The sequence below is a fragment of the Nicotiana attenuata genome, chromosome 2 (assembly GCF_001879085.1).
Source record: "Nicotiana attenuata strain UT chromosome 2, NIATTr2, whole genome shotgun sequence".
NCBI lineage: Eukaryota > Viridiplantae > Streptophyta > Magnoliopsida > Solanales > Solanaceae > Nicotiana > Nicotiana attenuata.
In genome coordinates this window covers 93737486-93751623 of record NC_031990.1, presented here as the reverse complement: position 1 = coordinate 93751623, position 14138 = coordinate 93737486, and the positions used below count along the sequence as shown (strand labels likewise).

General features: G+C 40.7%; 1 protein-coding gene across 1 annotated transcript; it reads right to left on the bottom strand.

Moving 5' to 3' along the window:
- LOC109215259 lies at positions 1545 to 6507 on the bottom strand. Its single transcript, XM_019379294.1, has 2 exons — positions 5467 to 6507; positions 1545 to 1923 (listed from the first exon to the last, which is right to left on the bottom strand). The coding sequence occupies exons 1-2, from the start codon at positions 6188 to 6190 to the stop codon at positions 1826 to 1828; spliced, it is 822 nt and encodes a 273-aa protein (XP_019234839.1). The 5' UTR covers positions 6191 to 6507; the 3' UTR covers positions 1545 to 1825.

Sequence of the window (14138 nt, the reverse complement as noted above, 5' to 3'; positions counted from 1 at the left end):
CGGAGGTAGCATTTTTGTTATTGATTCGGTCGAATTGAATAACTCTGGTTCAAACTTTGGTTGAAAAATACTCTATCCGTCTCATATTATGTGTCGTGTTTCTCTTTTATACATTTCTTAAGAAATATTAATTAGGAAAGGGATTGAACTATTCTACCCAGGGGCGGATTTATAGGCAAATTGACGGGGCACGTGAACCCATGGTCTTTCCGACAAACTAGGTATTTTATGTACATCTTTTTTGGAATTGGTCTAGTATTCTCTGCCGACACCCATGCTCCAAGGAGGCTAAATGGTGCACTTGGTTGAATGATGAGTTATTTACCTAGAGGACTAGGGATCAAATCCCACTTAATACTTTCTTTTTTCTCCTTTTTTAGTGGTGCACCCATGGTATAAAAATACTAGATCCGCCTCTGATTCTACCCTTATTTATGTTTTAAGATATAATCTCTTTTCATTGAATATGTATTCTATTTATGTGTTATCTCCATCTTCAAGAACAATTATTACTAAGGGTAAAAAAGGAAAAAATCAATCAATTTTATCTTGAACCTCTAAAATGACAAATAATTTGAGACAACTATTTTTAATAACCACGACTGTTAATATGAGACGGATGGAGTACATTTTTATCTTTAGATATACATTTTTATCCTACATTGCTTATAGGCATGTTCTTATTTCATATATAACTAGCATATTTCTCATACTCTATGGTCCATTTGAGAGTGCATTGATCTATATAACCATGGCGGAAATAGGAAATTGTTGCCGAATATAAAGATGAAAATAAAGGTCATCTTTTATTAATGCATGCATTCCATTATCGTGTAGCAAAATTAAATGAGATAAAATGCATATTTAACTGGCATAGAAGATTTATAGCCCGTTTGGCCAAGCTGCAAAAATTAGCTTATTTTGAGAAATGCTTTTTTTCAAAAGTGCTTTTCTCAAAAGTACTTTTGGTGAGAAGCAGTTTGTGTTTGGCTAATTAGTTTGAAAAGCACTTCTGAGCAGCAATTAGTGTTTGACCAAGCTTTAAAAAACTGCTTCTAAGTGTATTTTTCTCAAAAGTGCTTCTCAGAAAAGTGCTTTTGGAGAGAAGCTGCTTTTTTCTGCTTCTCCAAACTGCTTCTGCTTTTCCTCAAAAGCACTTTTTTTCCTTCCAAAAGCTTGGCCAAACACCTCAATTTTTTTGCCAAAAGTGTTTTTGGCCAAAAAAAAGCACTTTTGACCAAAAAGAAGCTTGGCCAAACAGGCTATTAGCGGGATTTGAACTTTGGTCTCCAAGACTTGCATTTACTTTATTTATCAATAGTCCGAATCCCGAGGTGCTGTTAAAACACCTAATATTATGTGATAATTAAGAGCACATTATGTTTTTCTAGGTTACAAAGCAGATTAAACCAATCTTCTAAGAATTTTACCTGCGGATTGTCCCAGAGAATTGTGATCAAATATCCGGGGAACAGACAAACAGTGCAATTGCACATTAGACCAGCTTTTACCAATTAAAATTAACAGCAGCAAGGGCAAGCAAGAAAAAAATAGCAACTTTTTCGAATATATTCATGATTCTTGCACCCCAAATACGTATAAGGTGCGCGATGCTTTAACCAATATTGATATATTTTCATAGTGATGGTACAGTACAATGCTAATGGCCTATAAATTACTGATTGTATTTGTACACAACAAAGAATCTATATAGCCAGAAGATGGTGTCATGCGTTATACGTTCATACATGTCAATGTCAAATCCTGGAATCAGCTACAACAATACAGTCAAAACTATAAATATTATTCATCAGCATCAGCAACCTCAGGCGATCACCATTTTACAGTCTTGTTTCCTCCGCCGACATCTATGGTGCACCTTTTGTAATGTGTTCTCACCAACCTTCTCCATCTTAGAGAGTGCTGTTAGTACAAGACAGAAAAGGAACAAGTTAGCAGAACTTATACTCTTTTTTCTTTAGAAAGAGGTTGGCTTATACTCAATTAGCCATGGTTACATACACAAGCATGACATTAGCAAGACTGCCTAAGAATCCTTTCAGAAGCTTGTCTGACAAATTAGGCTGGCAAATAGTGGTTAACTAATTCTAGTCCAAGTAGCCATCCCATCTGTTGAGATTTCAACAAAAGGAGTCTACTTATAGAAAAATGGAAAACCTTGGCACTAGATCCAGCTTATAGGTTTACGTGGTCATACTACATTTAGTAAAGGCATCCTTGAGCATACAGCAAAATTGTAACACTGTGCCTTCACAAGCTACAACCCCACTCCCCCCCCCCCCCGAAACACCCCTGCAAGTAACCTTGCACCACTGTTTCAATTTTCGTTCACCATGATTACCAGCATTAAACTTTTACTTTTTAATAAGTAAGGTAATTTTATTAATGGAAATAGTACCAAGTAGGTAACAAGAGGGAGTACACCATGATCACCAGCGTTTATGCCAAGAAATACAGACAAATCATTACCTAGAACCAGTAAGATAATTTTACATCAATAATATAAAAGGAAAAGGAGATCACACGACGCTATATCTGGTTCCTATCTACCAGAAGAAACTGAGAGAATTTGGTTCAAAGGCCAGCCAAAGGGGGGAGTACAAAAGGAAAAGAAAAGAGAGAGAGACAGAGAGAGAGAGAGAGAGAGAGAGAGAGAGAGAGAGAGCCAGATGCTGATTATGTTAGATTTAGTAATCACGAGGACAGGATTAAGCCCCAGAACTCGGTGAAGGACCACCCCTCACCAATTAGATTTTGTGCGATATAACTCCACCTATAATCTTTGAGAAGTCAAAGGAATTGAAAGGCGTCAACTTTACTTCCTTTCGCAATGAACGACACAGTACCTCCTTATGCTTCACTATCATTTTTTCCCCTTTCCACCCCTACTCAAGAGTCAAGGTTAATGAGTATATATAAGTAAGAGCCACCAGTAGAACAGAGCATGTGGGTAATTATGTCACATGGAAAGTGAATATATAGGATAGTTTAAACACATGATTTGGAACAAATTTGTTAATAGGAAGCAAGTGAAAGACTATAACATTTACAGGTAAGTTGGAAGTCACATACAGGTCAGGGGCGAAGCTAGGAATTTACGTAAGGGTGTTCAAACTTGAAAGAAGTGAAAAATATTCTCCGAGAAAGAGTGTTCAATATACGTTATATACCTCTAAAATCTAATATTTTACCTATATACGCAGTGTAATTTTCCGACGAAGGGTGGTCAGTTGACCACCCTTTATAACATGTAGCTTGGCCCATGATACAGGTAGATGAAAACCAACGTTGGAAGTAAAGCAACATTGGGCTTTAAGACATACACAAGCAAAATCTCTATAGTTTGCACATACTTTACTTAACCAGATAATTAAGTGAAACTTGAGCCAATTCCACGACATACTTCCATCTAGGGATGGCAATGGGGCGGGGCGGGGGCGGGGGCGGGCGGGTTTTGTTTGATGCGGGGCGGGGCGGGGCGGGTTTACTCTTATGCGGTTGCGGGGCGGGTTAAAACAGTTTTTAAAAATTTAAAGCAGTGCGGGTTGCGGGTTCAATGAGGGGCAATTTTGAATTTTAACTTTTGTGAAACAAAGCAATCACTTCAAGTACAATATTATAGATTCACCATGAAAGTTGGTATCTCATGTGCACGTTAGCACAATAGCTCTAACCTTTACGGGATAAAAATGGCATCTGAAATACCCGTCAAATTTTTTAGCAGCTCAGCATGAACGTGTTGGCATAACTGCCATTAACCTTTTAAGGGATTAAAATGGCATATGAAAGAATGTAAACATAAAACGTGGGTAGTTTTTTTCATTAATATAAACATAAAACGTGGGTAATAATTACCGCAAACCACGGTAATTATTTTTTTTTTAAAATAATCTTTTTATATATAAAAGGATAATTGTTACTATTTGGAAAACTATGTTACTACTAATGAGATTAATTGGTATAAGCATGTAATTTCACGACAAAGAGGAAAACATAATTGCTTGAATAATATTAAACTCTCCATTTTATAAAATAATAAAATGTCAAACTAGTTTGTTTTAGAAAAAAATAAAAGAAAAAGGGGGAAAAAAACTTAAGTGGGGCGGGGCGGAGCCAAGCAGGGAGGGGCGGAGTGAGTTGAAAACTGAAAAAATACGTATGAAGGGCAGGGCGGGTTGAAATTTTTGTGGGTTTTACCAAACTCGCCCCGCCCCGCCCCGCCCCACTGCCATCCCTACTTCAATCTCAACTCCTAACACCAAGTTTAATCCTCCATCCCAATCTTTGGATTAAGTGCCATGTGTATCTGTAAGTCGTAGTTTCATCTATCATGTTTCTATCAGCCATTAGAAGCCATCCTTTACATATCCAAATTTCCCCTCAAATTTATGTTTACTGACTTTCACATCCTTTCCTCACTCAATGTTCTTTCAAATACTGAGTCACTGATAAAATAATATACCAGCCCCGAGATGAATGATAATGTGAATGAATTAACATCAATAGTTCTGACATAAGTTTGCCGGACTACTTCTTTCATTCCAACTTGCAGTACTGTAGAAGTGTTCTATAGGCAGGGAATAGCTTCTGCTGGTGAGTAGAATCATAATATATAAATCTTCGACAAAAAAAAACTATATGTACTGCACATGTACAGAATGGTAATGAATTACAAAAAACAAACTCCTATAATATATACGGTGTGGGATAATACTGGGTATGTTGTTGTTGTGTAAACTCCTATAATATGTTCTTATAGGAGTTCAAGCCGCATTGCTCCCTAAAAATAGGAGCTATTTGCTTCTTCTTTTTCTGAGGCTACAAGGCCAGACTAACATTTGGGGCAGGATGAAACTGACTTGTCCAACAGAATATTTCAAACAATAACTCTTTAAACTACATCATTCTATATAAACTCCATCTTGATAGACAGTTAGACGATTCCACCATCACGAAAACATCCATTTTATCCAAAGATTGACATTTCAATGAAAAATTAACTTGCATTGGCTTAACATTGACTAGATTAAATCACATTGAGCACTTCAACCTCTTTTTTCTTTCTCATTTTCTTTTCCCAAATTGACCATTTAAATGTTTGTCTCAGAAGGCAAATATAAGGAAATCTATGTGCAATTCAACATTCAATGCGACAGGCCTAAATGAAGCTAAATAGATATGGATCAACGTTCAGGGAATACCTCCAGATTCGTCTCCCCAGTAGATGGAGTTAGTTTGCTTTCTTTTTATCTTCTTTTTTTCTTTTTTGGCTTGCACATTGACTGCTTTAATGCTTATTTTAAAAGACAAATTATTTAGTATTGAAATGAAACGGATCCGAAATGGTGCAAAATCTATATAGAGGATTCATATAGGTGACCCCAACATTAAGTCTTAATGCATAATTCAAGACAATGGAATGCAGATTGCATAGTATACATATACCTCCAAATTCGTCGCCCCATAATGAGAACCTCTGTTGATCATCTTCTTCTTCATCAAACTCATCACCATATCCAAACTCCGCATCGCCTCTATAACCCGGTTCACTCCCATACCCTGATTCATTCCCCAAACCCTCAAAATTCCCAATTTGCCCCCCTAATAAACCATTAAAATTATTCTCTCTCTCACTAACCCCACCACTTTCTTTCTCTCTCTTCAAATTCCTAGTAACCTCACTAACATCCAATGTCCAATTCATATCCCCATTTACAAACAACTCTCCACTAGAATCAGTCCCAACAGCTACAGGAAAATCAGAACAAGTCCCATAAGCCGCTGATGCTCCCACGGAGCAACAACGGCGTGGGCGGTTTGTCCCGCTCCGATCACTGCTCCTTCCTGAAACAGAACGGGACCCACGCCGCCTCCTTTTACCGGCTATCAAACGGAGATTATTCTTATTTTTCTCCCGTTTGTTAGCCGATAAAGGGCGATCATCATCAAATAAGCTCAATTTCGACATGTCTAGGGTTTCAATCGGGATCGAAGTAGCTCGATCCGCTCTACATTGGCGCTTAGTCTGTAGTGCAGAGTAAGGTTTTGGTGAATCAGAGGAATCTAGGGTTTTGGGATTAGGGTTTGGGAGCTGAAAGGGCTTCCATGAATGGAGATGATACGTACAGGATTCAATAGCTTGACGTGAATCTAGGGTTTTTGGTGACATTGCAGCTTCAGGAACACACACACACTACACATATAACACACACTACACACAGTCTATGTGTAGTTTGATTATTCACACTTTCTTTAGAAATTTACAGTTCGAGTCAGCTTGTACTCACCTCGACTGATCACCTCGACTCCCATAAATCATGTACAGCAGCTAAATAAAGTTGAATTAATGAATAGGAAAAAATTGAATATGGATTGTTGAAGAACAAGAGAAAGAAGATTTGGGTATTTTGGTTGAATTGGTGGAGGAGTGGATATTTGTGGAGTAGACAATTTGGTATCAATTTTCTAGAAGCATCTATGGATATTTGGTTTGTTGTCTTTATTATATTCACTCAGTCAAAATCACGAAAAGATCCCCGCTTTTTTATTTCAGTTTCAGCCACTAGTTTTCTAGTCTAGTAGGAGACATGACACATGGCATATTTTACTTCTTGTAGTTTTTAAATTAAGTGGGCGTTTGGACATAAGAATTGTAAAATTTCAAAAAAAAAATTAATTGAAATTTTTTTTTTGAAAATTAGAGTTGTGTTTGGATATGAATATAATTTTGAGTTGTTTTTGAAGTTTCGTGAGTGATATGAGTGAAAATTTTTAAAAATAGTTTTTTGGAGTTTTTCAAATTTTCGAAAAATTTCAAAATTCATCTTCAAGTGAATAGTGGAAATTTATGGCCAAACACTGATTTCGAAAAAAAAATGAAAATTTTTGAAAAAAAGCAAAAAAAAATGTCACGACCCCAATCCCGGTCGTGATGGCGCCCAACACTAATGCTAGGCAAGCCCGACCAATTAAATACTCTCAACCCAACTTCGCAATCCGTTAACAAATAATACGATTAAAATAGTAAATATCAAGTTTCCAATCCGGAACTAGATAAAATAGTACGAAAAATAATAACGAATATACCAAACATTTCCCCAATAGATCTGGAGTCACGAGTCTAGAACCTCTAAATGTAACAGAGTAATATATTCATAGTAATAAAGAAAGTCTAGGATAGGGAAAGACAAATGCAATAAAGGGGAGAAGTCGGGTCCTGCGGACGTCAGGCAGCTACCTCAACAACTCCTAAACCGAAATCCAAGAAGACAGCAAACAGCTCCACTAAGTCTCCGGAGCACCTGAATCTGCACACATGGTGCAGGGAGTAAAGTGAGTACTTCCAACTCAGTGAGTAATAAACATATATAATGGCTGAAAGTAAGAAATTTCGAAATATTACAATATAAAGCTATAATCAGCGATTCAGCACATAAAACGACGAAACAACAACAATATCAGGACAAATAAGACAATTAGGTATAAATGCATGGATGCAATGCAATGCACATGACCGCTGCGGCGCACAGCCCGATCCATTTGGGTACCCGCGCTCACTGTGGGGGTTCAGACTCCGGAGGGGCTCCTACAGCCCAAGCGCAATATCATCGTAACATTCTGCGGCGTGCAGCCCGATCCACACTCAATCCAGGTATATATATGCATGCAAGCCAATCGGGCACAGTCAAATTATTCATTTTATTGTCAATTATTAGGAATTTTAGAGCTAAGTGTTTAAACCTTTATTTATTTACTAACCATTTCGAGGCAGTGTCTAACTCAGGACTGATATCATGAAATATGCTAAGCATCATGAAAGCAGTGATAAGGATCCCTGAAGGATGCAAATGATAGGCACAAAGCGACAAACACATTCATAAAATCCAAGTAGGATAATTACCAAATAATTTCTAGTCAAGAACACAGTACGAACATCAATCGGAACAGACTAGGTCAAAATCCCCAGTCACTATCGACCCCGCACTCGTCATAGAGTACGTGTCTCGTCACAATATAGCGTCACAGTGTGATATACCAGGGTTTCAAACCCTCAGGTCATCATCTACATCTATTACTCACCTCAAGCCGGCCACAAGTCTAGCTCGCTATGCCTTTGCCTTTCGAATCAACCTCTTCGCACGCCGAATCTGATTAAAACCACAACGAATACATTACAATATGCTAAAGAAACATAACCCAATCGAAAAGACTCAAAAAATACCAAAATTCACGAAGTTGGCAAAACCCGAGCCCCGGGCCCACTTCTCGAAAAATTACGAAATTTACATCACTGGATTCTTCGTCTCGCCACGAGTCTACACATACCAATTTTACCAAAATCGGAGTTCAAAATGCCCTTTCAAAATCCATTTTTACATCACAGCTTTCCAAGCCCTAACTTGACCCGTTTTTGATAAATTTTCCACAATTTACATGTAATTTCTACCATAAACTCGAATAATTAGGACAAGAGACTTACCTCCAATTGATTCTCAGTCAAACCCTCGAAAATCCTCGCCCAAAGCTCTCCAAGTCGCTTAAAAATGGTGGAAACTACCTCTTGTTTGCGGATGAAATTTAATATTTTAAACCCTTCTGCCAACACCGATTTTCGCTTATGCGGTCCCGCTTCCGCTTATGCGGGACCGCTTCTGCGGTTTATAGTCCGCTTCTGCGGACTCGCATTTGCGAAAAATATTCCGCTTTTGCGGAAACACTCCACCAGGCTACGAACCGCTTCTGCGGAACCGCTTCTGCGGAACCGCTTCTGCGGTCCATTTCCGCAGAAGCGGAAATACCAGATGACAGAAAAATTGAACCTGCAACACACCTCAAAACGCTCGTTTAACCACCCGAATTCACCCCGAGGCCCCCGGGACCTCAACCAAAAACACCAACACATCCTAATACCTTATTCAAACTTGTTCCAATCTTTAAAACACATTAAACAACGCTAAAACCATCAAATCACATCGAATTCAAGCCTAAGTTTCTTAAAAACTTCCGAATTACGCATTCGTTCAAAAAACCGACCAAAACACCTCCGAATGACCTGAAATTTTGCACACATATCCAAAATCACCTAACGGAGCTACTGCAACCCTCGGAATTCCATTCCGACCCTCGGATCAAAATCTCACCTATCCACCGGAATTCGCCAAAATGCCAACTTTGCCAATTCAAGCCTAATTCTACTCCGGACCTCCGAAATCACTTCCGGTCGCACTCCTAAGTCACAAATCACCTCTCGAAGCTAACCGAATCACCGGAATTCACATCCGAGCCTTCTAACTAATAAGTCAACGTTCGGTTGACTTTTCCAAACCAAACCTTCCTTAAAGAGACTAAGTGTCTCATTTCCTATCCAAACCAATTCAATTAAACTCTAACTCACCCGTTGCTAATAATAAAACATGAAAGAGCAATAAATGGAGGAAATGGGGCTGTAATACATGAGACGACGGGTTGGGTCGTCACATCCTCCCCAACTTAAACAAACGCTCGTCCTCGAGCGGGTCGAGAAGCATACCTGAGGTCTCAAATAGGTGAAGATATCTGCTCCGCATCTCCTGCTCAGTCTCCCAAGTAGCTTCCTCAATGGGCCGACCTCTCCACTGCACCTTTACCGAAGCTATATCCTTTGATCTCAATTTCCGAACCTGACGACCCAAAATAGCCACTGGCTCCACATCGTAAGTCAAGTCATCATCCAACTGAACCGTGCTGAAGTCTAACACATGGGACGGGTCCCCAACATACTTCCGGAGCATAGAAACGTGAAACACTGGGTGAACTCCCGACAAGTTGGGTGGCAAAGCAAGCATGTAGGCCACCTCCCCAACTCTCCTAAGTATCTCAAAAGGACCAATGAACCGTGGACTCAACTTTCCTTTCTTTCCAAATCTCATAACGCCCTTCATAGGCGAAACCTTCAACAAGACCTTCTCGCCCACCATGTAGGATACGTCTCGAACCTTGCGGTCCGCATAACTCTTCTGACACGATTGAGCTGTACGAAGTCTCTCCTGGATCACTTTCACCTTCTCTAAGGCATCCTGAACCAACTCTGTCCCCAATAGTCTAGCCTCGTCGGGCTCAAACCAACCAACCGGAGACCTACACCGTCTCCCATATAAGGCCTCATACGGTGCCATCTGAATGCTGGACTGATAGCTGTTGTTGTACGCGAACTCTGCAAGTGGCAAAAACTCAGCCAAGAACCTCCAAAATCAATAACACAGGCACGCAACATGTCCTCCAATATCTGAATGGTACGCTCCGACTGTCCGTCCGTCTGAGGATGAAATGCGGTGCTCAACTCTACCTGCGTACCCAACTCTCGCTGAAAAGTCCTCCAAAACTGGGAAGTAAACTGAGTACCCCTATCTGAGATGATAGAAACTGGGACCCCATGCAACCTAACAATCTCCCGGATGAAAATCTCTGCCAACCGCTCCGAAGAATAGGTAGTACACACCGAAATGAAGTGCGCGGACTTGGTCAGCCGATCCACAATCACCCAAATCGAATCAAACTTCTTCGAGGTACGAGGGAGACCACTCACAAAATCCATAGTAATCCTCTCCCACTTCCACTCGGGAATATCTATCCGTTGAAGTACACCACCGGGTCTCTGATGCTCATATTTGACCTGCTGACAGTTGAGACACCGAGCTACATGACTCACTATATCTTTCTTCATTCTCCTCCACCAGTAGTGCTGCCTCAAAATCCTGATACATCTTTGCGGCACCCGGATGAATGGAAATACCGCGAGCTGTGNACACTCAGTCCAGATATATATATGCATGCAAGCCACTCGGGCACAGTCAAATTGTTCATTTTTAGTTTCAATTATTAGGAATTATAGAGCTAAGTGTTTAAACCTTTATTTATTTACTAAATATTTCGAGGCAGTGTCTAACTCAGGACTGATATCATGAAATATGCTAAACATCATGGAAGCAGTAATAAGGATCCCTGAAGGATGCAAATGATAGGCACAAAGCCCCAAACATATTCATAAAATCCAAGTAGGATGATTACCAAACAATTTCTAGTCAAGAACACAGTACGAACATCAATCGGAACGGACTAGGTCAAAATCCCCAGTCACAATCGACCCCGCACTCATCATAGAGTATGTGTCTCGACTCAATATAGCGTCACAGTGTGATATACCGGGGTTTCAACCCCTCAGGTCATCATCTACATCTATTACTCACCTCAAGCCGACCACAAGTCTAGCTCGCTATGCCCTTGCCTTTCGAATCAACCTCTTCGCACGCCGAATCTGATTAAAACCACAACGAATACATTAGAATAGGCTAAAGAGACATAACCCAATCGAAAAGACTCGAAAAACACCAAAATTCACGAAGTTGGAAAAACCCGAGCCCCGGGCCCACTTCTCGAAAAATTACGAAATTTACATCACTGGATTCCTCGTCTCGCCACGAGTCTACACATACCAATTTTACCAAAATCGGAGTTCAAATGCCCTTTTAAAATCCATTTTTACATCACAGCTTTCCAAGCCCTAACTTGACCCGTTTTTTGATGAATTTTCCACGATTTACATGTAATTTTGTGACGACCCGACCCGTCGTCTCATGTGTTACTTCTCTGTTTTCCCCGTTTATTGCTTCTTCACGTTTCGTTATCGGTATGTGGTGTGTGAGAGTTGATTTGGATTGGTTTTGATAAGAAATGAGACACTTAGTCTCTTTAAGGAAGGCTTAAGTTGGAAAAGTCAACCGGACGTGACTTATGAGTTAGAAGGTTCGGATGTGATTTCCGGTGATTCGGTTAGCTCGGGGGATGATTTGTGACTTAGGAGCGTGGTCGAAATTGATTTTGGAGGTCCGGTGTAGAATTAGGCTTGAATTGGCGAAGTTAGTATTTTGGCGAACTCCGGTTGATAGGTGAGATTTTGATCCGAGGGTCGGAATGGAATTCCGAGAGTTGTTGTAGCTTCGTTAGGTGATTTTGGATATGTGTGTAAAATTTCAGGTCATTCGGACATCGTTTGGTCGGGTTTTTGATCGAAAGTGCATTTCGGAAGTTTTTGAAGAACTTAGGCTTGAATTCGATGAGATTTGATGGTTTTAGCGTTGTTTGATGTGTTTTGATGATTGGAACAAGTTTGAGTGATGTTATGGGATAAGTTGGTGCTTTTTGTTGAGGTCCCGGGGGCCTCGGGATGATTTCGGGTGGCCAATCGGACCATTTCTGGTCTTATAGTATCGCAGGTTTTCAGCTGTGTTGTTGCAGAAATGTTGTTCATCGCGTTCGCGTGGGGTGTGTCGTGAACGCGTAGAGTAAACTTGGGAGGCCTGGAAAATGGCCTTCGCGTTCGCAGCCTTAGGAGCGCGTTCGCGATGAGGAGTTGTGCAGACCATCGCGTTCGCGAGGGCTGCTTCGCGTTCGCGTAGAAGGCCTGGTTTGTGCATCGCGTTCGCGGTTGGTCGAACGCGTTCGCGTAAGAGGGTGAACTGGAGCATCGCGTTCGCGGACATGGAGTCGCGTCCGCGTAGAGGTAATTTGTGGTCAACGGAATTTGTTCATTGCGAACGCGGGGGTGTTGACCGCGTTCGCGTAAGGTAAAACCTGGGCGTCCAGAGGGCTTTTTATATTATTTCATCCGCGACCCCATTCATTATTTCCTCCATTGTTGACCACCTTAAGAGCTTTTTGGTAGAAATTGAAGAGGATTTTGACGGGAATTGATTGGAGGTAAGTCTCGTGACCTAGAAACGTCATTTTATTGAAGAATCAACCTTTAATTCATGGAAATTGGAGTAAAAATTGGAAGAGCTAGGGCTTGAGTTTTTATATTTTCAAATTGGGATTTGGTAGGTCATTTGAGCTCGGATTTGGGAGTTCTTGGTATGTACGGACTCGTGGCGAGACGAGGAATCCGGTAATGTAAGTTTCGTAATTCTTCGAGAAGCGGGCTCGGGTTTTGCTAGTTTCGAGATTCTTGCTAATTTTCGATTGTTTTCGATTGGGTATTGTTCCCTTAGCATATTGTGACGTATTCGCTCTGATTTTGGTTAGATTCGACGCGCGTGGAGGCCGATTTGAGGGGCAAAGGCGTCGCGAGCTAGGGATTTCGCCGGTTCGAGGTGAGTAATACTTGTAAATGATATCCTGAGGGTTTAAAACCCCGGATTTGCACATCATAGTGCTGTATTGTGGTGACTTGCACGCCAGGTATGAGCGTGGGGTAGAGCACCGTTGGGGATTGTGACTTGGTCCGTCCGGGTTGTTGATTTTACTGCGTAATTGACTGAAACCTACTTGATGCTATCGTGATTTGGGTTGATTGCCATGTTTTGGGCTTCGTGCCGATTATTTGAATCCTTTAGGGATTATTATCACTGTTTTCATGACACTTAGAATATTAAATGATTTCAGTCCTGAGTTAAACCCTGTTTTGAAATGTGCAGTCATATTGCTAAAGTTTAAAGACTTAAATTGCATTTTTCTGATGTTTTGAGTTAAAAGCTATTACTTGACATTTCCCGAGTGGCTCATCTTCATGTTCTGGACTGAGGATGGATCGGGTTGCACGCCGCAGCGATGCTATGATGATATTGCGCTTGGGCTGTAGGAGCCCCTCCGGAGTTTGAACCCCCACAGTGAGCGCGGGTACCCAAATGGATCGGGTTGCACGCCGCAGCGGTCATGTGAATTGCATTGCATTCATGCATCGGTTCCTGTTTGTACTACGTGTCATGACATTCAGCACTCTCATTTCATTGGCATTCATGCTACTTCTTGCACTGTTTACCAGACGCCCTGGTGTTAATTGTTAGTGGAGTGCTGTGCCCGAGGGGCTGACTTATGTGTGGACTTGCATTATTTGAATACGCATTCATTTGCTTGACTGTTGTAAAAGGATATTTTCAAAAGAGGTTTTTAAACTGAGCCAGATATTTTCTAAAGGATTCTTCACGGTCTTACTGTTTTTCTAAAAAGGGTTGTACTGTCCTATATAGCATGATGGAGTGCTCTTACGTGATTTCTTGCCTCTCAGTTATTATTTACTCTTATTACCACTGAGTTGGAAGTACTCACTTTACTCCCTGCACCTCGCGTGCAGTTGCAGGTAT

Bases quoted from the DNA above. Each gene is read 5' to 3' on its own strand.
- LOC109215259 (XM_019379294.1), bottom strand. From the start codon at position 6,190: ATGTCACCAAAAACCCTAGATTCACGTCAAGCTATTGAATCCTGTACG. The intron at 1,924-5,466 runs GTATATGTATAC...TTGTACTAACAG, and splicing joins ATGGGGCGACGAATTTGGAG to CACTCTCTAAGATGGAGAAG.